We start from the raw sequence: 23,128 nt of genomic DNA, 5'->3' as shown, positions 1-23,128 counted from the left end.
AAAAAACATCTCCATTTCCTCTTCAGAACCCACCCCTTTCACTCAATTTTGTGTCATCTACAGATCTGGAGAGATTGAATTTAGATCCCTCATCTAAATTATTGTTAAATATATAGTTAATGTATGGCTCTGTATGTCAGAGGTCTACTTTCACTCACCAATTAGATAATTTTTTATGCTTTTAAAAACAGTACCACTGTGTTCAGTGTAAGTGCTGAGTGATCAGTGATTTGAAAATGTGTTGCTGGAAAAGCGCAGCAGGTCAGGCAGCATCCAAGGAGCAGGAGAATTGACGTTTTGGGCATGAGCCCTTCTTCAGTAATTCCAAACGTCTATTCTCCTGCTCCTTGGATGCTGTCTGACCTGCTGCACTTTTCCAGCAACACATTTTCAGCTCTGATCGCCAGCATCTGCAGTCCTCACTTTCTCCCTGATCAGTGATTTGAAAGGTTGTCTGTGGAAATGTCTGTGAGGGAGACTTAACTTGTCAAAGGAGTTCTTTAGGCTGTGGAGCAGGCATTAAAGAGGGTGAAAGCACAATCCAGGTGAACACCACTAAGTACTAAATCATCGCAATGCACATGTTGTTAGCATGGTAGCTTAGTGGTTAGCACTGTTACCTCACAGTGCCAGGGACCTGGGTTCAATTCCAGCCTCAGGCGTGGAGTTTGCACATTCTCTCTGCATCTGTGCAGGTTTCCTCCCACAATCCAAGGGTGTGCAGGTTAGGCGAATCAGCCACACTAAATTGCCCATAGTGTTGAGGGATGTGTAGGTTAGGTGCATTGGTCAGGGGTGAAGGTAGAATAATAGGGTCGGGGAATGGGTCTGGCTGGTTAATCTTCGGATGTCCAGTGTGGACTTGTTGGGGTGAGGGGCCTTCTTCCACACTGTAGGGATTCTATTCTACATGAGCAGGGTCTGAAGTCACAGGACCCAGTACTATCCCTAGCCTGCGTCCTGAGCCCCTGATCCCTGACCTGAGCATAGTAGCTCCATACCCGGCCAATGCAAGTGCTCGTACATAAATCGCAAAACATTAACTTACAGGTACAACAGATAAATCAGGAAGGCAAATGGAATTATGGCTTTCATTGCTAGAGGGATTGAATTTAAGAGCAGGGAGGTTCTGCTGCAATTGTACAAGGTGATAGTGAGGCCTCACCTGGAACATTGTTTGCAGTTCTGGTCTCTTTACCTGAGGAAGGATTAGATTAGATTAGATTAGATTAGATTAGATTAGATTACAGTGTGGAAACAGGCCCTTCGGCCCAACAAGCGGGCTTTGGAAGCAGTGCAGAGGAGGTTCACCAGATTGATTCTGGAGAAGAGGGGGTTACCCTATGAGAAGAGGTTGACCCACCTGGGGCTGTACTTGCTAGAATTTAGAAGAATGAGAGGGGATCTTATAGAAACATATAAAATTATTAAAGGGATAGATAAGATAGAGGCAGGCAAGTTGTTTCCACTTGTGGGTAAGACTAGGACTAGGGCACATGGTCTCAAGATTAGGGGGAGTAGATTTAGGACAGAGATGAGGAGGAACTGCTTTTCCCAGAAAGCAGTGAATCTATGGAATTCTCTGACCAAGGAATCAGTAGAGGCAGCTTCATTGTGTATATTCAAAACACTGTTGGATAGGTGTTTGCATGGTAGGGGAATTAAGGGAGGAGTTAAGGGTCATGGGGATAAAACCGGTAGGAGCCGCTGAGACAATGGTTCGATCAGCCATATCTTAATGAATAGCGGAGCAGGGTCAATGGGCCAAATTTCTTACTTCTTTGAAACTATGCAAAGTGGATCCCCTGGGCTGAGATTATTGCGGCTTGATGTGCTCCCCCAGTCTAGGGGAGAAAGTGAGGTCTGCAGATGCTGGAGATCAAAGTTGAAACTTTATTGCTGGAACAGCACAGCAGGTCAGGCAGCATCCAGGGAACAGGAGATTCGACGTTTCGGGCACAGGCCGAAGAAGGGCCTGTGCCCGAAACGTCGAATCTCCTGTTCCCTGGATGCTGCCTGACCTGCTGTGCTGTTCCAGCAATAAAGTTTCAACTCCCCCAGTCTAGGGCCCTGAATAGACATCGAGGAAATTATACCTCTCCTTATCAATGTTAAATCTGAACCAGTGCTATACTTCACGTAGATAGAAGTTCTGCCATAACCTGGCCTTCTGTAAATTACAAGTCATTCCAGAGATGAAGTGCACATCTTATGACGAACTTTAGGTACTTTGGGCTTCGACCTGTTGTGGTTTAGAAGAATGATACATAATCTTATTGAAGCATACAAGACGTGAGTGTAACTTGACAGGGAGGATATCTGGAGGATTAATCCTGTTGTGCAGAAGACTAGAACCATGGGGCACAGGATAAGCATAGAGGTCTCCTTTTACTAAGATAAAGGTGAGAATTTTTTTTTCTTTCTGAGAATTACTATGTGGAATTCTCTTCCCCAGCAAGTATTGGAGGCTGGGTCATTGAATTTACTTTTTGCAGAGTCAGGCAGAGCCTTCTCAGATAAACCCAACTGCACATACGTTTTTAAAATGGCCAATTTAACCAGGTTTTCTTTAATGAAAGAATAAATGAGTTTGTTGCCTCCTAAAATACGCAAAAGAATAATAAAATGTGACACACATACATATAAAATAGAAAAGGAGGTGAGTCCATAAGCTAAGAGTAAAAACAAATGATCAGTCTTTGGCTTGTCCATGTCTAATGGTTGTGCAGTGTTGCAGCTGTCCATGTGGGTGTTTCTGACAGCACTGATGTTGGTAGGTGAGGAGCTTCTTGGCAACTCTGGGTTCTATTTGTATTTCTTTAAAAAAAACTGCATCCTTCATTGTTCAGTATACCTGTACGTTACACTGGGTTATAATCCGCTTTCATGTTACTTATCGAGGACAGTTGGAGGGCTGGCAGCTCAACTGCCTCAAAGGTGCATCTTGAAGACATGCAAAATAAGGGTGGAAGATGCCAGAGGCTGAGCATATAGGCCCTACCGATCATTGTTGGGGAGTGAGAGGTGATTGATCACTAAATACAGGACGACACCACTGCTGTGTGTGTGGCTATTGTGGCTGGGAACTAGTGGTGATCACAGGGTTCCTTCATGGCCATGGAGTGGCCAAAATTGAAAATCCTCCTTTCAAAGCCCCCTGGAAGTTATCCTCACATGGCGGTAGGATTCAACAAACTGTGTGTGAAAAGGCCCTTTGTCAGTCACTGAAATCACGGCCTTAAGCTTTGGGATAATGGTCCATCTGCTACAATCCAGCAGCCGTGCTGCTTTGCCACCATTCTGCAGTGTTTTGCCAGCTTTCCCAGTACATCCCCAAAGAGCTAATAAAATCCAGCCCTTTGTGACTGTTCATTCGTCCCAAATCAGAACTCTGTTTGCTTATAGGGTTACTTGAAATTAACAAATCTCTGAAGAAATATTCTGTGTAGACCTACAGCATACAAGAATTTTGTGACAGTATAATCATTATATATTTGGATTCTATTTTAAAAGTAACAAATTGAATAATGTGTATTCAGCATAGGATACAGGACATTAAGGACAATTCAAGTGCAATTCTGAAAATAGATATCATTGCCATAAAACCAAATTAAACATGCACTTTGTGACCTAGCAACGTAGCAACTGCTATGATTCATAAACTGGGTCTGGTCTTAAAATGCATTGCTTCTAATGGGATAGCATCTCAAAGAGTGACTGTCCTTTATTTTAAAACAGTTTTACAGCACACATTATATTAATATAATCAAGTGACTGACAGCAAATAATCAATTTCCATCGTGTTGGATTTTAGGTATCTTACAAGGCGAATGTAAATAGAATATATAAATATTTTGGTCTTATGCAGGAGAAAGTAGGTATTGCCTAACTTTTTACCAGTCTGGATTACTCAGTGTCAAAAAGAATTGTTTTTAAAGCCGTAAATTTCAGTTCTCCGAGCTATCTTCAGCAGCATCTGCAAAGGCAACAGTGTACACTGGAAGTCTCAGAGGAAGTGCTATATTAGATAACACAAAGCTCCACCAGCTGATAGAACAAGAGAATGCCTAATTTGGTTTGCAGAGGTTTAGAAAACAAAACAGTGCAAAGAGCAAGTGTTCAGCTGCACAATGGGCACTGCACTAAATGTATTTAAAGAACCAAGAACCACATTTGCAACTGAGGCCTATTTATTAAATTCTGCCACTACATAATATCTGGAGTTACTGTGGAGTGTTTGTGGAAGTATTGTGGTGAACTCCTGGTTTTACAGAGATTGTTTTGCAGCACTCTTACATGTTGAGCAGAAGATTAGCTGGCCAGTCCACATAAGGTTCCACATGGGCTAACAGTGTCTCGGGGTCTGCAAATCAACAGAGAGATAAAACAATAAATTATTGAGGAAATAAAGAGATCTGTCTCCAGTGACACAAGGTTTGGTAATGACAGGACATAATTTAAGGTGATCACCTAAAGAACGAAAAGCAACAATGAGGAAATGTTTTCTCGCTCAGCAAGTTTTTGTGATCCGAAATATACCACACAAAAGAGCAGAAATGCATTCCATAGCACTGTTCAGAAGAGGGTTAGGTAAATAAATGAGGGGAAATCAATTATAATGCTGTGGGGAAAGAGCAATGAATTGGGACTAATTGGATAATTTTATCAAACAATCAGCATTGTCCTAGTAGGCTGAATGGTCTCTGTCAGTGATAGTTCCTTTGAAAATTCACAAACAAAAATACAACTGGAGTATTTTATGGTAGTAGGATGATATTAAGATGAGGAGCACTTTGAACAGGCTGTTTGTTCCAGAATTTTGAAGTCAACACATTGAAAGAAAAGGAATCCATATACTCCAGCAACAGAAAGGTAAATGCATGCCTTAATTTTTGATTGGAATAAGTGTGGTGAAATTTTTGATGATTTGGAATTTGAACCAGATTGTATCCTCACCAACATTTGCATGGTGTACTTTCTAACAGGAGCTAGTGGGTAGCAATTAGAAGCAGAAATCCGTAGTAATATGTTTGTAACTTTAGCCTAGAGATATTAAGACATTTAAGGTACTATACATACTATCCCATTGTTGGTCAACTTGCCCAATACAACATTCAGCTCAGTACAATGGTTCATTTATTTGACTGAGCCATGCAAAATCTTTTCAGTGCTGACATATTCAAAAGGATAACTTTCAGCAGTTTCAGAGTTACTTCCATAGACTCTGTTGAAAAGAAAAAATGGTCTTGGAGATTGATTATGAATTAATGTTTCTTATTGTCTCAGGTGCCGGCCTTAATGCCAGTGATAATGAATCTTATCATGGAAGCCAAGATGGTGGAAGCATTGCTAATTCACAAATTGTGGAGCTCAGAAGAATACCAATAGCAGATACTCACCTCTAACACCCTTACATGCTTTTTAAATCAAATTTGTCCATATTTTTATACTTTACGAACATACTTCTTTTGCACTAAAATTTTGCATTTAAAATGTAGAGCAGTGTTAAGCATTTCAATTTGTACTACATTTTTGTAATATTCAACTGATTGTGACTTTAGCATTCAATCGAATCTATTTAAAAAGAATTCCTGTAGGTTTTTTAATGTAGTCATAGAGAAGTAAAGTTTAAGTCACTGTAACTAACTTGGATGTACAATTCATATAGAATTTAGAACAAGCTCTAAAATAAGCATGAGCAACAGATTACTTGTATGAGACATTTACATCTTTCTGTAGAAGTGACAAAATAAATTGTTTTTATGTTCTTTTCTGGTAGCAAAAATTAGCCAAGTTTTAAATTCTTTGTATGCTGCCATTCTTACACTCTCAGTACATTAATAATATATTGTGCATTTATGTAGCATCTTCCATTTTAGGGAAAAAAAAAGCTCCAAGGTACATCACAGAAATGCAATATTATGTGGCTGACTTGTCACTGCCAACTGGATGGTCTCTGAGACCACTGGCAGAACTTTGTGCCACACAGTTTAATGCTTGAATAGCAGTTATTGGCTTCACTTCTCGCAATAATAATGGATGGCAAAGCATAAGAGTACAAGAAAGTGAAATCCAAAGAAAGGCAACATTTTGGGAGAATTTAAGATCTGATTTAATGTTCTTGCACATATTTAATGGACCTAAAACAGGTGCAGTACTAATTTAGTAGTGTGAAGACCTGTGCCAAATTCACATTGCAAATCACATCAACTTCCAGGTTTGCACTACTTTTTGCAATGCACAAGCTTAAACTGTCATTTGCTCATCTTCAGCAATCTAACCAGAGACCCTAACCAGGGATTGCTGGAGGCCACTCAAAAATAAACACCAGATGGTATTTTATTGGCTTGTGAAATCAGATGAACAGGAATGTTTTTGCTGATTCACAAAACATTGCAGCCATTCTTGTTACCAAATGTAGCGCAGATACAAATATGTAAGGGTCCAACAGGCAAGCAACATTGAGCCACCTTGAGGTTTGACAAAACTGACTGTTGCATTCTGAAGAAGCTTAAAAGAAATCAATAAAAAAGAAAAGACAACTTTATGTAGCACATTTCAGATCTTCTGTCTAAGAATGAATTTATTTCCATGCTTGGCCTGTACCTGCATATTCCCTTCCAAGGCAGACATCATCCTGACTTGGAAATGTATTATAATTCCTTCACTTTCTTGGGTTAAAATCCTGGAAAACCCTTCCTAATAGCACCATAAGTGCACCTATGCCACATCGACTGCAGCAGTTCAATAAGACAGCTACCTGTCATCTTCTCAAGGGCAGTAGGGAGTGAATTAATTGCAATCCTTGCTCATACATTTGCATTCCCTGAATGAATGTAATAAAAAAGAGCATTCCAGCACACTACCATTGGGCACTGCTGGGATTATACTCCATTTGGGAAGTGTGGCCTTAATATTCCACAAAATATTCCTATTTCTCAACTGAAGAATTTACACAGCATGCCTACACTATGAACATCATAATTAGAAACTCTATAAGAAGTGCTTCACTAAAGGTATAAAGGAGCCATGCCAGTTATTGATTGGGTCTACAGTCTTAGTCACTGACTCAGTCTGGTCTACCTGTAGCTATGAAAATGGTGACCCACATCAACTTTTAAGCTGTAGCATTAAAAACAAACATGAATCTGCATAATCAAACAGAAAAACCAAAAAAAAAAACTCAAAGCACTGTGATCGTTGGAATTCAGAAACAATAACAGAAATTGTTGCAAAAACTCAGCAGGTCTGGCAGCATCTCTGGAGATAAAGCAGAATTAACTTTTCGAGTCCAGGGACCCTTCTTCAGAGCTGGAGTTCTAAACTTTACTTCTAACCAAGGGTCACTGGACCCAAGATGTTAATTCTGCTTTCTCTCCATAGATGCTACCAGACCTGCTGAGTTTTTCCCAGCAATTTCTGTTTTTGTTCATAATCAAACGCAGTTGTCGGGATGTATATTTGTAAAATCACTAACCACTTCTTATGACACTTAAAAATACATCTGGTTAAGCTGACTTTAAGACAGCAGTACAGTAGGGCTATTAATCTTATGGTCATCATCATCTCTAATGTAACAGCTCAACTTGTAACCAAATGAGGAAAAGAATCCTTAAGAACCAGGATCTCAAACTAAAGACAATGGCCATGGTTTACTGAGTTGCAGTGATCTTGTGTTTTTGCATGCTTCAGATACTTGAACACAATATGATGTGCCATCTCAAATCACTGTTTGAAGTGCCATTAGCATAAAGTCCACAAGATTCTAAAATCAGTTTCAAAAAGACAGTCTTAACAACAGTGTTGTCTCCCAAGCCAACCTGTCTAGCATCAAGGTGATAATCATTCAAAACCAGTTCCATTTGACAGCATATGTATTTTGATGTCTAATACTGGAATCCTGAATCAACTATCCTACTCAAACTCAATCATGCACAACTACAGCAGAAATGCTTTAGAGAGGTCTTCAAACCATCTCTGAATAGATAAAACATCCCCATCAACTGATTGGAGTGATTGGGTTATGAGCAAACAAAATAGAAGAGGCTTTTTTTGGGAAGAAGATACATGACATTTCAGGAGCAGACAGAAGTTGAAAATTAAAAGACAATGCACAAATTTCCAAACACATCATCTGCCTTACCTTTCAAGTACCATCAAGTGTGGCAGCATCTACAGATCACACATTGGACTTCCCAGCCATTTCAGATCTCATTGAACTGGAATAAGAAACAAGTCGCCACAAGCCTGAAGGCCTACCTAATAAAGAGAGGACTATTACAGGATTCCCTAAAGTCCAGGCTGCCTAACCAGTACTGTAAAATGAAAAGAACATAAAGAGGTAGGAGCAGGGGTAGGCCAAATTGACCCCTCAAGACTATCTATACGTTCAATAATACTTTTCCTGGTTTGCCCCATATCTTGATTCCACTGTCACAAATCTGTTTCATAACCTTAACCCCACTACTCACTGGAGAAAAAATATTCCAAACTAACATTAACCTCACAGAGCTCCTTCTCATCTCCATTTACCAGGCAAAGCATTCTGTTTGAGTGTACCCTGTCAGGCCCTCCTAAATCTTACATGTTTTAACACAATCATATATCATTCTTCTAAACTCCAATGTATAGGGTCCATTCCTGTGTACTTTTTCCTCAAAAGAATTGTTCAGCCCAGGAATCTGTATTGGAACTTTTCTGACCTGCTTCTAATACAAGCATGGCTTTCCTGAAATATTATGACTGAAACTATACACAGTACCCAGGCTGTGATTTCACTACTTCTCTGAACTGATGTGGCCAGTCTTCCACAGCTCCTCCCCCACCCCAATAAAGATCACTAGTTTACTCGTCTTACTAATTGATTGATGTACCTACATGTTCGTATCTATGAGTCATAGACATGATACCATGGTACTCTGTGGTCTACCTCCACTTAATGCCTTTCTATTCTTACTGCCAACTTTCAAGCCATAAATTATCACACCTTACACTCCATCTGCCAATTCTTTTTCACCCTCATATAACCCAGCTGTACCTCAATAGAGATTATTTGCAATCTCTTCACAACTTGCTTTCCACATATCATCAGCAAGTTTGATTACAACACAGCCCTTTTTTGTCAAGGTATCAACATAATTTATAACTAGCCAAAGCCCCAGCACTAATCCCTGATGCATTTCACTACTATTACAGCTTGCCATTTTGAAAATAACCCACTTATACCAACAAACAGGGAGTTCTGTTTGCAATTCTGCACCCTGCACAATGAGCTTTCATCTTGTGTAATAACCTTTTACATGGCATCTTATCAAATTCCTTTTGAAAATCCAAATAGACCACATGTATTGATTCACCTTTATCCACCCTACTTACATCTTCAAAGAACAGTAATCGATTTATTAGACATGATTTCCCTTTTGCAACACCATGCTGAGTCTAGTGTAGTATGATATTCTAAATAACCTGCTATTGACTCTTTCAACATGGATTCTAATATTTTCCCACAAAGAGATGCTGAGCTATTTTGGCCTGCAGTTTCCTGCTTTCTATCCACCTTTCTTGAACAGAAGTGTTAAATTTTCAATTTTCCAGAATCTGAGGAATTTTGGAAAATTATAACCAGTGCATTTATCATCTCTGCAGTCACTTCCCTTAAAAAACAGAATGCAGGTGATCAGTCCATCGGACTCAAGAACAACTAATATTTCTAATGCTTTTCTCTGGTGATAGTGGTTGCTTTGAATTCCTCCCTTTTGCCTCTTAATTTTCCAACAGTCTTGGATTTTTTTTTGTGTTTTTCACTTTGAAGACAAATTTTAAAAGTCTTCAAAATATTTCCTCAGTTTCCATTATTAATTCTCCTCCAAGATGCCAACATTCACTTTAATTATTCTTGTCCTTTTATACACTAATAGAAACATTTACTGGCTATTTTTATATTTCTTGCTAAATTTTTCCTATACTCAAATTTTTACTCTTAATCTTTTAATCAAAGTTTGTTAATTGTGAACATCTTTCCATTTTTTCTGCAGTTATTCCCCTTTGCATTAGTATAGTATTAGCATTGAAGAAAAATCAATCATAATGTAGTTAAAATAAATCAGTCACAGTTTTTTTGTTCAAAAGCAATTTGGTAGCTCTCCTGAAACTTAGAGTTTAAAAAAAAGTTGAGAACAAATTAACAATATATATATTCATCTTAGTTATGTTATAATTTTTTTTAAGTAACAAGCTTCATAGCCTTAATGACTGGATTTAAGGAACCATCTTTAAACAAAACCAGTCAAATAAACAAAACTTATGGCCACTTAAATCAACACCATAAGGTAGAGTAAACATGAATTATGACTTCTCAATGTAACATAAAACAGTACAGCACAGTACAGGCCCTTTGGCCTTCAGTGTTGTGCCAACCTTTTATCTTACTCTAAGATCAAACTAACCTACAAACCATGTGCCAATCCTAGAGTCACTTATATGTCCCTAATATATCTGACTCTACTACCACTGGTGACAGTGCATTCCACGCACCCACCACTCTCTGTGTAAAGAACCAACCTCTTACATATCCCCAAACCTTACTCCTATCATCTTAAAAGTATGACCCTTGTGATAGCCATTTACATCTTGGGAAAAAGTCTGTGGCTCCCCACTTTTATGTTTGCCTCTCATCATCTTGTATACCTCTATCAAGTCACCTCTCATCCTTCTTCACTCTAATGAGAAAAGCCCTAGCTTCCTCAATCTTTCTTCATTAGACATACCTTCCAGTCCAGGCACCATCCTGGTAAATCTCCTCTGCACCCTCTCTAAACTTTCCACATCCTTCCTATAATGAGGTGACCACAACTGAACACAATATTCCAAGTGTGGTCTAACCAGGATTGGAGCTGCAGCATAATCTCGTGGCTCTTAAACTCAATCACCCCTGCTAATGAAAGCCAGCACATCATATGCCTTCTTAACAATCCTATCAACTTGGGTGGAAACTTTGAGGGATCTATGGACCTGGACCCCAAGATCCCAGTGTTCCTCCAAACTTCTGAGAATCCTGCCTTTAACCCTGTAATCTGCATTCAAATTCAACCTTCCAAAATGAATCACTTCGCACTTCCAGGTTGAACTCCATCTGTCACTACCCAGCTTTGCAATATTTCATTGTTCTGTTGCAACAGCCCTCCACACCCTCCACACCTCCACCAACCTTCGTGTCATTGGCAAAATTATTAATTCATCCTTCCACTTCCGCATCCAAGTACTTTATAAAAATCACAAAGAGCAGAGGTCTCTGAACAGATTCCTGTGGAACACCACTGGTCACCAAGCTCCAGCCTGAATATTTTCCATCTACTACCACCCTCTGTCTTCTCTGGGCCAGCCAATTCTATATCCAGACAGCCAAATTTCATGTATCCCATGCCTCCTTACTTCCTGATTGAGCCTACCATGGGGATGTTATCAAACGCCTGCCTAAAATCCATATACGCCACATCCACTGCTCTACCTTCATCAATGTGTTTTGTCACATCCTCAAAGAATTCATTAAAGTTTGTTAGGCATGACCTGCCCCTCATAAAGCCATGCTGACTATCTCTAATCAAGCTATGCTTTTCCAAATAATCATGAATCCTGTCTGTCAGAATCCTCTCCAATAATTTGCCCACCAAGACGTACAACTGACTGGTTTATAATTCCCAGGGTTATCTCTATTTCCTTTCTTGAACAAAGGAATAACATTTGCCACCTTCCAATCATCTGGTAATACTCTAGTGGACAGGGATGACGCAACGATCATCACCAAAGGCATAGCAATCTCTTCCCTCACTTTCAGTAGTAACCTTGGGTATATCTGTCTGGCCCAGGGGACATATCTAGCCTCATGCTTTTCAAACTTTCCAGCACATCCTCCTGGTTAACATTAACATGCTCAAGCATATCAGTCTGTTTCATGCTGTCCTCACAAATGATAATGTCCTTCTCAGTAGTGAATACTGAAGCAAAATATCATTAAGGACCTTCTCTACCTCCTCCAACTCTAGGCACAAGTTCCCTCTACTATCCCCGATCAGCCCTACCCTCACTCTGGGTATCCTTTTGTTCCTCATGTAAGTGTAGAATGCCTTAGGGCTTTCCTTAATCCTATGTGTCAAGGCTTCCTCGTGCAGCCTTTTTTGCTCTCCAAAGTCCATTCTTCAGTTCCATCCTGGCTGCCTTGTAACCCTTTAGAGACCTGCCTGATCCCTGCTTCCTCAACCTTAAGTAAGTTTCTTTCTTCCTCTTGACTAGACACTCCACATTCCTTGTCATCCAAGGTTCCTTCACCATACCATTCCTTCCTTGCCTCAGTGGAACAAACCTATCCAGCACTCGCAGCAAGTCTCACTAAACAGTCTCCACATTTCCGTGTGCATTTCCCTGAGAATATCTGCTCCCAATTTATGCTCCACTGTTCCTGCCTAATAGCATTATAATTCCCCCCTTCCCCAATTAAAAACTTTTCCGTACCATCTGCTCCAATCCCTCTCCATGACTGAAGAAAAGGTCAGGGTGTTATGACCACTATCACTAAAATGCGCTCCCACTGAGAGATCTGATACCTGACCTGGTTCATTGCCAAGCGCCAAATCCAATATGACTGCCCTTCTCATCGGTCCATCTATGTATTGAGTCAGGAATCCTTCCTAGATACATCTGACAAAACCTGCTCCATCCAAACTATTTGCACTAAGAAGATTCCAATCAATATTAGGGAAGTTACCCATGACAACATGTTACCCATGACAACAACCCTGTTGCTCCTGCACCTTTCCAAATTCTGCCTCCCAATCTGCTCTTCCACGTCTCTGGTGCTATTGCTATTGCACAGTCTAGAAAATTCCCAATAAAGAGACTGCTTCTTTTATGTTTCTGACTTCAACCTATAACGACTCAGTAGACAAACCCTCCTCGACGACCTCCTTTTCTGCAGCTGTGATTCTATCCCTGATTAGCAATGCCACTTCCCCACTTCTTTTACCTCCCACCCTATTCCTTTCAAAACATCTAAATCCCAGAACATCCAACAATCATTCCTGCCTCTGTGATATCCAAGTCTCTGTAATGGCTGCAACATCATAGCTCCAAGGACTGATCCATGCTCTAAGTTCTCACTTGTTGTGTTAAAATAGACACACTTCAACCATTCATACTGACTGCAACTTTGCCCTTTCAACAGTCTATCCTTCCTCACAGACTCTCTGCACCATGAATCTGCCTGTTCACCAGCTACCTCTATCCTCTGGTGCATAGGTCTGGTTCCCATCTCCTAGCCAAGTGGAAACTATCTTCTTTGAGGCTAATGGGAAAGGAATGTTGGGCCACGTGCTGACTTCATTACTGAATCAGAAGTCCAAGAACCTCACCAGGTGAACAAAGGTAACTTTTTTATTTGAATAACAGACCAAATATTTGAATCACAGAGAAATACGTTTTTTCTGAGAACAACCATTGCAGTGCATTATATTCTATGTTCTTGATGCAGGTAGCTTGTCCATATTCATGTTATGTTTTTCATATCTATAGAATGCGATGGAACATCGAAATCTACCATTCCTAGTTCCATATTCCTTCCCATTGGTTATTACAACCATCGAGGCCACAAAGACAGAATGATTGTGAGTTCAGGATCTGGAGATTTCAAAGACAATCATGCATTCTTTCTGGAGAGGAAGACAATGTATTTTTCAGGAGGTAGTCATTAGTCACTAGTAGTCACTGTTTCAATAGAACCCTGAAGACTTCCATCGTAGCAGACTGCAAAGGGATTGCCCAAGAAATTGAAGATTCTGCTGCTGAGAACTGCAGCTGAGCCCACTGACAGCATCCAGTTAAAATCAGAGCATTCATTAGGCTTCATTGCAGTCAAGCAAATAGTTACTCAGGAGAAGTATTTTTATCAATTCTTAAGTGATGCACAAAAGAAGGTATGTGAGAAAAAATGTACACAATGAGTAGTTAGGCTGTTAAATGGTCTGCCTGGAAATGTGGTAGATGAAGTTTCAAATGAAGCATTCAAGAGGGCCAAGAATTATTCTTTGGTTGGAACTGGTGCACAGGAATATTGGGAAAAGACAGGAAATTATCACAAAGTAACAGAATTGGTGCAAACATGATGTACTGTAACATTTCTGATTCTGACCTGGTGTCAATTAGTCTGACAGCCAACTTACCTCATTTGCCCTAAACTACACATCCCAAGTTCCTGGCCAAGTTGTGTGATTCCTATGATATAATCCTAGGCTTGGGACACTTTGCTGGTTAAGTTGAGGATGTCCAAGGAACTGCTAACAATTATCCACAACGTTATTGTCACAGACTTGTCCAAGTGCACATATGGCACTCATCTTGACCTTGACGATACAACTTGGGCTATGATAACTTTGGCTCAGAGGTACTCTTTTGAATTCAAATTGTTAAAGTAAATGTGTAGAAACTGCCCAAAGGTAACTTTGAAAGCAATCGAGTCGAGAACACATATATATTTCTGCTGTGGAATCAAACATTTGACAGACCTAAACATTCCCTGAAACTTGAATAAAATGGTGGCCAGAAAACTTCCCCTGTCACACTTCCAGTATCACTGTAGCACCCAAATACTTCAGGGTTCCAAATGCTTGTCTAATTTTAGGCTTATTAACTTTGTCTCCTCTGGTTCATTACTCAAATCTTGCTTAAAGTGATGTTATCTTTGTTGCTCAGTTTGTTTTTAGAAGCTGGCATGGGCAGAAGAACAAACAGGGGACTTATTGAATCATAAAATATTCTGAGAGGGCTGTGAGGATGTTACCTCTTCTGAGGGTGTCTAGAGTATAGGGTGGCATAGTGGCTCAGTGATCAGCACCGCTGCCTCACAGAGCCAGGGACTCGGGTTTGATTCCAGCACCGGGCAACTGTCGGTGTGGAGTTTGCACATTCTCCCTGTGTCTGTGTGGTTTTCCTGAGGTGCTCCAGTTTCCTCTCACAGTCCAAATATGAGTTAGAAATACTACCATTGAGCCCAGTGCTCATGCTGAATATGTTTCAAGCACTGATGAGTTCTGGAGCCACCACTAATAGTGATACTTAACATATTAGATACTTTCCATTCAACCTGACAAGTTATCGCGTCCCTGTAGAGCATTTGTGACTTGAACCCAGACTTCCATCTGCTGTGGTGGTTTGCTCAGATCTCTGGATGATTAGTCCAGCAATACTATACTATTCTATCACCTCCCCACTTACTGCTCATGATGAATAATATTTTTAATCTAACTGTTCAGATATGTTATGACCCACCTCTGGAGCAGGGACTTGAAAGCAGGTCTCTCTGACTCAAATGTAGGGATATTTCCATTGCCCCACGAGAGCCCCCTACTGCTAATGAAGAATTTATATTCAAATCAGACCAGAGATGTTATGTTACTCCTCTGGAGCAGGTGGTACTTGCCCGCAGACTTCCTTGTCCAGAGGTAGGGACACTAACATATTGCTACAAGAGCTCTACTGCTCACAAAGAACTGCAGAAAAGAACATGTCTTTTAATTGTAACCAGCTAGACAGATCAAAAGGTAATCTCTCAGTGAAATTGATGCTGGCAGCCAGATTAGCTTTTCACCAACATTTTTGCAAAACATTCTAAAAGTCTAAATTTGATTAAGACCATAAGTAATAGAAATGGAAATAAAGCCATTCGGCCCATTGAGTTCACTCTGCCATTCAATCATGGCTGATGGGCATTTCCACGGCACTTACCCACACTCTCCCCGTACCTCTTAATTCGTTGCGAGGTTAAGAATTTATCAATTTCTGCTTGAAGACATTTAACATCCCAGCCTCCACCACATTCCATGGCAGTGAATTCCACAGGCCCACCACTCTCTGGCTGAAGAAATGTCTCCGCATTTCCGTTCTAAATTGACCGCCTCTAATTCTCAGGTTGTGCCCACGGGTCCTAGTATCCCCACCTGACAGAAACAATTTTGCAGCGTCGACCCTTTCTAAGCCATGCATTATCTTGTAAGTTTAAATTAGATCTCCTCTCAACCTTCTGAACTCTAATGAGTACAATCCCAGGATCCTCAGCCATTCATCATTGTTTGGCCTACCATTCCAGGGATCATCTGTTTGAAACTCCGTTGGACATGCACCAGTGCCAGTATGTCCTTCCTGAGGTGTGGGGCCCAAAACTGAGCACAGTATTCTAAATGGGGACTAACCAAAGTCTAAAGTAGCACCTCACTGCTTTTACATTCCAACCTTCTTGAAATAAATGACAAGACTACATTTGCTTTCTTAACCACGGAATCAACCTGCAAGTCAATCTTTAGAGAATCCTGTACTAGCAATCCCAGATTCCTTTGTACTTTGACTTTATGAATTTTCTACCGTTTATAAAATAGTTCATGCCTGTGTTCTTTTTTCCAACGTGCAAGCCCTTGCATTTGCTCGCATTGAATTTCATCAGCCATTTCTTGGACCATTCTCCTAAACTATCTAAATCTGACTGATTAAGTCTTAGTGTTCTAAAAATCCAGTTTTAACGAATGAATCAGTTTGTATTATTGATCTTGGGCATCAAAAGCTAGATGATCTGGATGATCTACATCTGTATTGACTGTGACAAACTAATCATGTATAGAGCAGTCCCCTAAATGAAAATTACATTTAGGTAAGAGCAGAAAATTAGAATGTTGCAATGACGAAACCTTGGAGCGTTAAAATTATGTGTCTACATGAGATTGTCAGTCAACATATTAAATTGTTTCCGTTTTTGTAGTGAAGGTTCACCTGTGGTGCTGTTCAAAAATGAATTGCAAAACTTTGGCACAGCAGCTGTTAAAGAATGGCAATAAAATTTGAGATAGAATGATGTCAGGCTTGGAGGAGAATTTTCAGGTTGTAGTGTGCCAATGTATATGGTGTCCATGCTGTATGTGTTGAAAAGTTGTGGGTTTGGAGTCTGCTGACTAAGGAGGTTTGTTGACTTGCTGCAGTGTATCTTGTAGCTGCACCTCTGCAGTATAAAGGGACCTTGATGAGATGGGCCAATGGGCCAAAGCGTGACAAATGGAGTTTAATTTAGGTAAATGTGAGATGTTGTATTTTGGTCAGGCAAACCAAGGCAGGACTTACACAGTTAACAGTAGAGCCCGGAGGAGTGTTGCTGAACAAAGACCTAGGTGGTGCAGTTCCTTGAAGGTGGAATCACAAGTCGACAGAGTGATGACCATTTGAGATGCCAGGTTTCGGCTGTACAGGACATTGGTGAGGCCACTTTTAGAATAATGCACCCTTCTATAGGAAGAATGTTGTTAAACATGAGAGGACGCGGAAAATATTTACAAGGATGTTGCTGGTACTGGAGGATTTAAGCTACACGGAGAGGCTGACCAGGCTGGAACATTTTCCCTGGCGCATCAGAGATTGAGGGATGACCTTGTAAAGATTTGTAAAATCATGACGGGCATGGATAGGGTGAATAGCCAAAGTCTTTTCCTAGGATCGGGGAGTCCAAAACTAAAGGACGTAGGTTTAAGGTGAGAGCAAAAAGGTTTAAAAAGGACCTGAGAGATAAATTTTTCATGGATAGGGTGGTGTGTGTATGGAATGAACTGTTAGAGGAAGTGGTGAAGGCAGGTGTAATTACAACATTTAAAATGCATTTGGATGTGTAAATGAAGAGAAAACGTTTACGGGGATATGTGCCAAATGCTGGCAAATGGGAATAGGTCAGATTGGGATGCATGGCCGACAGGGATGATTTGAACTGAAGGGTCTGTTTCCACAATGTATGACTCTATGACTCTTGTGTGTTTGTTTAAGGTAATAGTAGGGTGCCAACTGAGCTGCACACATTCAGCCAAATGGAGATTCCTGACCTATACCTTGTAAATGGGGCCAGGCGTTGGGGAAATGGGGAATAAGTTATTCGCTGCATGAACAGAGTTTATGCTTAGACAGGGAAAATGCGAAAGGCATGTTCTCAATGACTATGGATTTCAAATACAGGACTCACAGTCTTCAAATAAAGTGTAGCGTAGGAATTTCTTCATCTAGAGAGTGGTGAGCCTCTGCAACTGGAAATGTTGAGGTCAAAATGTTGAAAGCTTTCAAGAAAGATGTAGATGTAGTTCTTAGGACTAAAGGGATCAAAGGATATATGAAAAAAATGGAAGTGGGGTGCTAAATTGGAAGATCCACCATTATCATCTTAAATGATGGACCAGATTCAAAGGATCAAATGGCCTACGTGTGCTCCTATTTTCTGTGTTTCTATGAAAGAGTGATTGAGTCAGAAATTCTCATAACATTGAATTAGTATTTAGATATTCACTTTTATTTCTATAACTTCCAGGACTATGTGCAAAGAGCTGGAAAATGGGATTTGTGTAGTCAGATCTGTTTTCCAGCTTAGTGTTGTTAGACCAAATGGCATCCCTGTGAAGATATAACTAAATGGCTTACTAGGTTATTTCAGAAAGGTTGTGCACATGTTACTTGTCACTTATCACCAGCATTCCCTCCAAGCTGCTTGACTGTGTATATGTGCAGCTTCTCCTACATTCCATGCATGGAAATTGGCATGCAGCCTCTGATCATGGCATTGTATTCCAGTTCTGGACCTTGCTGTGTGCTCAAACTGTGCAGGTCCGTGCAGAAGGAAAACAAAATTCGGGGGAGCACTGCTTACCTCGACAGCCTTGGATGTTGCTCACATCTTATTGCATATGAATAGTTGCAAATGGAACTGAACACTGCATTAATCAGTAGACATCCCCACTTGTTATTACGTTAGAGCGAAGGTAATTGAAGATAGTTGGGCCTACAGCATTGACCTGAGGGACCACTGTAGCAATTTCCTAGGCCCGAGATGATTGCCTTTGAAAATCCACAAATGATTAGATTCCCTATAGTGTGGAAACAAGCCCTTCAGCCCAACAAGTCCACACAGATCCCCCAAAGAGCAACCCACCCAAACCCATTCCCTTACATTCACCCCTGACTAATGCACCTAACACTACAGGCAATTTAGCATGGCTAATTCACCTAACCTGCACATCTTTTGGACTGTGGGAGGAAACCGGAGCACCCGGAGGAAACCCACGCAGACATGGGGAGAATGTGCAAACTCCACACAGACAGTTGCCCAAGGCAGGAATTGAACCCGGGTCCCTGGCGCTGTGAGGCAGCAGTGCTAACCACTGAGCCACCATGCCGCTCCATGCTAGTTATGTCTCCAATCATCGGTGATGTTGTCCCCAATTTCTATTGACTTCAGTTTTGGTAGGTTCCACAATGCCACAGTCAGTTGATTTTTGACTTGGTTGTAAGGGCATTCTCTTAACTCATCTCTGGAACGCAACCTATTTGTTTATAATTAGGACCAAATTTACAATGAGATTTACAGCTAAGAGATTATTGAGGAACTCAAAAGTGCACATTCGTGAGCACTTTATTGCTCTGTAGGTGCCAGTTGCAAACATCATTTGCTGATGTTTGAGAGATTTGTCTTACTCTTTCAGATAGGGCATACCTTGTCAGTTTTCCATGTTTTAGAGTAGATGATAGTGTTGTAGATGTTGCAGTTTAACTTAGGGTGCAGCTATTTATGGACTATGAATCTCAGTTTGCTACTGACAATATGATCAAAGCCCATAATTTTGACTATGTCCAAAAAAATTCATATTTTTCTCGCTATCATGTGGCATGAATTGAATTAGCTGAATACTCTCATCTCTGATGTTGGGGACCACAGGAGGAGACTGATACAGATTATCCACTTGAAGTGCAAGTCTGGTCTTCTTCCTATTGGAAGGATATTGTGAAACTTGAAAGGATTCAGAAGTTGTCAGGTTTGGAGAATTTGAGCTATAGGGAGAGGATGAATTTGCTGAGGCTGTTTTCCCTGGAGCGTCAGAGGCTGAGGGGAGACCTTATAGAGGTTTATAAAATCATGAGGGGCATGGATAGGATAAATAGACCATGTCTCTTCCCTGGGGTGGGGGAGTCCAGAACTAGAGGGCATAGGTTTAGGGTGAGAGGGGAAAGATATAAAAGAGACCTGAGGGGCAATGTTTTCACACAGAGGGTGGTATGTGTATGGAATGAGCTGCCAGAGGCTAGTACAATTGCAACATTTAAAAGGCATCTGAATGTGTATATGAATAGGAAGGGTTGAAAGAGATATGGGCCAGGTACTGGCAAGTGGGACTAGATTGGGTTGGGATATCTGGTCGGCATGGACGAGTTGGACCGAAGGGACTGTTTACGTGCTGTACATCTCTATGATTCTATGTCTCTATGTGAAGCTTAAGTGAATTGGCCATGCTAAATTGCCCATAATGTTCAGGGTGCATTAGTTAGGGAAAATGTGAAGGAATGGGTTGGTGTGGGGTACTCTCCGGAGGGTTGGTGTGGACTTGTTGGACCTAATGGCCTGTTTCCACACTTGTAGGGGATCTAATCTAATCTAATCTAATCTATAGTACAGTTTCAAAATAAGGCATCTGCCATTTAAGACAGAGGCGAAGAGGAGTTTCTTCTCTCAGAAGATCATTAGTTTTTGAAAATTTATCCCCCGGCCATCAGTGGAGGCTGGATCATTGAGTATATTCAAAGCTGAATTGTACATATGTTTTATTGATAAGTTAATAAAGGATTATGTGGGATTGAAGGGAAATAGAGTTAAGTCTACACCAGATTGGCAACAACATTAATTACTGGAAAAGTATGTTCAGGGCACCAAATGGCCCATTCATGTTCCTGTTTCTTAAGTAGATTTCAATTATAATTCAGATAATTCTGAAGACCCATTAGAAATGAAGCATTTCCTCCGATGCACTTTGTTTACTTATTTGCAATCATTGTATTAGAAAGTATCAAACATTTTCTTTGTCCGAGGAGAACTGAAGCTTACGTGTAAGTCACAAAGTTAAGATTCTTTATCAAACCGAACAACACAGATAAATGGATGGAAAAATATACAAATATTAATACTTAAAGGCTGTTGCAAAATCAATGATAATATGATACACTTTTTAGTGCCTGGTCTATTATTTCAGACCACAGATTAGGGCCAATGTTACAAATGTGAGAACAGTGAAAGGGGCTAAACTCTTTAGCAATGTTATTCCAACAACCTGTCAATAATAAAAAATAATGCAATGAACTGCTGGTGCTGGACATCTGAAACAAACAAAAACAGAAATTGTTGGAGAAACTCAGCAGGTCTGGAAGAAACAGAATCTTTGATAGCAGAGGAGCAGGGCTGCATTGGGCTCCTGCATATGGCACTCGTCTGCTTCTGCTTACTTTCCTTTTGATTTTGCTCTTTTTCTCTTTTTTCCATTTCCATTCTTTTTTGTTTTTTTTTACTTGAAGCCTTTTAGAGTGGGATCATCAAACTCGGCGAGAGTGGGCCACACATGGAACGGCAGCAACCTCCCTGCAGTCTGAGGCAACGGCAACAGCAGTAAGGTTAGGACTCCTGCTGGCGATCGGGGTCAGCAGCAGTAATGACGTCAATGCTCCTCTATGTGATTGGAGTCGGCGGAGGCAACGATGGACAATGCTCCTGCCAAACAAGGTCATCAGTAGCAGTGGCTGCAATGCTCCTCCCGGCGATCGATGTGAGACTAACAGGCTGGCTGAACATTCCATACACTTTTTCAAGATGGGTCTCTGACAAGATCTGGCCGTTTTCTTTTTTTAAGGGATGGACATTTTTATTTCTTTTTGGTTCTGTTTCTTTTATTTCCTCTTTTTATTTATTCTGGTTTTGTAACCAAGATAGCACCATGGAATCATCACTTTGTTTAAGTTTCACGGTATTCCTATACTTGAATACATGTGACAGTAAATCTAATTCCAATTCAAGAGTTAATATTTTGAGTCCAGGGAACCTACTTCAGAACCATTCTGAAGAAGGGTCACTGGACTCAAAACATTAACTCTGCTTCTTCCTCCACAGATGTTGCTAGTCCTTCTGAACATGTCATTGATAACAGCCATGTTAGGACAGAACCAAGGAATTTCCTTACCTCTATTTTTCCTGCAGTTCCTGGACAATTGCTTTGACTTTCGCTCTGCAATGTAGCTTATTAATCTGTTATCCATGTCAACTGGAGAAATATGCTCCAAACTTTAACCAAAACAATCTCTACATATGCCTCTATTGTTTCTGCTTTACTGGCAGACAAGGTTTATACAGTGTTGCCTTCTATCTTCTGCTGATATTTGCCTCCAGGACCTGAGGTTATTTATCCAATATGTTGTTTCTAGATGATAGAAAGGTTTTGGACAGTCAGATTACGAGTCAATTGCTGCAGGCCACTCAACATGCATCTGGAGTCACTTTTATGTGGCTAATCCAATTAAATTTCTGGTCATTTGTGACCTAGAGAACATGGCAATGCAGGATTCAACAATAGTATTATCATTGAAAGACAAGAGTTGATGGTCAAGCTTTGACTGGCACAACAATTTTGATTGGCACTTGTGCAGTATGAATGTTAATTCCCATCCTAACTCTAACCCTTACCCTAACCCCTACCCTGACCCTTACCCTAAACCTAACCCCAAACTTTACCCTAACCCTTGCACTAACTCTAACCTTAAGCCTTACCCTGACCCTTACCTTAATTCTAACCTTTACCCTAACTCTAATCCCAGCCCTTACCCTAACCCTAATCACAACCCTTACCCTAATCCTCACGTTAACTCTAACCTAACCCTAACCCTTACCCTGATCCTTGCCCTAAACCTAACCTTTACCCTAACTCTAACCCTACCCTATCCCTAACCCTTACCCTTACCCTAACCTCACACTAACTCCTGTCGAAATCTTGTCTATATGTTCAGCTGTGGACTGCTTCAACATCTGAGAAGTTGTAGAATATTTATGGAATTTTCTCATTCCCAATAATATTTTCTCCAGTCTCTGTTTCTAAGAAACAAACATTTACTTTCTTCTTTTTCATACACTTGTAAACTCGGTTATGGGAATCTTGTGGGTGGTATCATTGCCATTGAGGCAGAAACTCTATATTCAATATTACCCAGGAGTAATGTCCAATATACGTGTGTTCATAATATGCCCAACTAGATTTAT

General features: G+C 40.5%; 1 protein-coding gene and 1 long non-coding RNA gene across 4 annotated transcripts in view; one reads left to right on the top strand and one right to left on the bottom strand.

Moving 5' to 3' along the window:
* Positions 1-6,536, top strand: part of adgrv1 (adhesion G protein-coupled receptor V1) — a 571,861-nt gene extending 565,325 nt beyond the window's left edge. For both annotated transcript variants that reach the window (XM_043709113.2, XM_043709105.2), the window contains one exon: positions 5,287-6,536. In XM_043709113.2, coding sequence (XP_043565048.2) covers positions 5,287-5,405 — 119 coding nt within the window. In that variant the 3' untranslated portion in view covers positions 5,406-6,536. The remainder of the gene's footprint in view (positions 1-5,286) is intronic.
* LOC148151953 (uncharacterized) overlaps positions 4,067-23,128 on the bottom strand; it is a 79,469-nt gene continuing 60,407 nt past the window's right edge. For both annotated transcript variants that reach the window (XR_015761054.1, XR_015761053.1), the window contains exon 3: positions 4,067-4,363. This is a non-coding gene — a long non-coding RNA (uncharacterized LOC148151953). The remainder of the gene's footprint in view (positions 4,364-23,128) is intronic.

Source organism: Chiloscyllium plagiosum, unplaced genomic scaffold (genome assembly GCF_037043375.1).
Source record: "Chiloscyllium plagiosum isolate Xiang-an unplaced genomic scaffold, Cpla_swu_hap1 HiC_scaffold_2, whole genome shotgun sequence".
Classification (NCBI taxonomy): domain Eukaryota; kingdom Metazoa; phylum Chordata; class Chondrichthyes; order Orectolobiformes; family Hemiscylliidae; genus Chiloscyllium; species Chiloscyllium plagiosum.
This window is presented reverse-complemented; position numbering and strand designations above follow the sequence as displayed.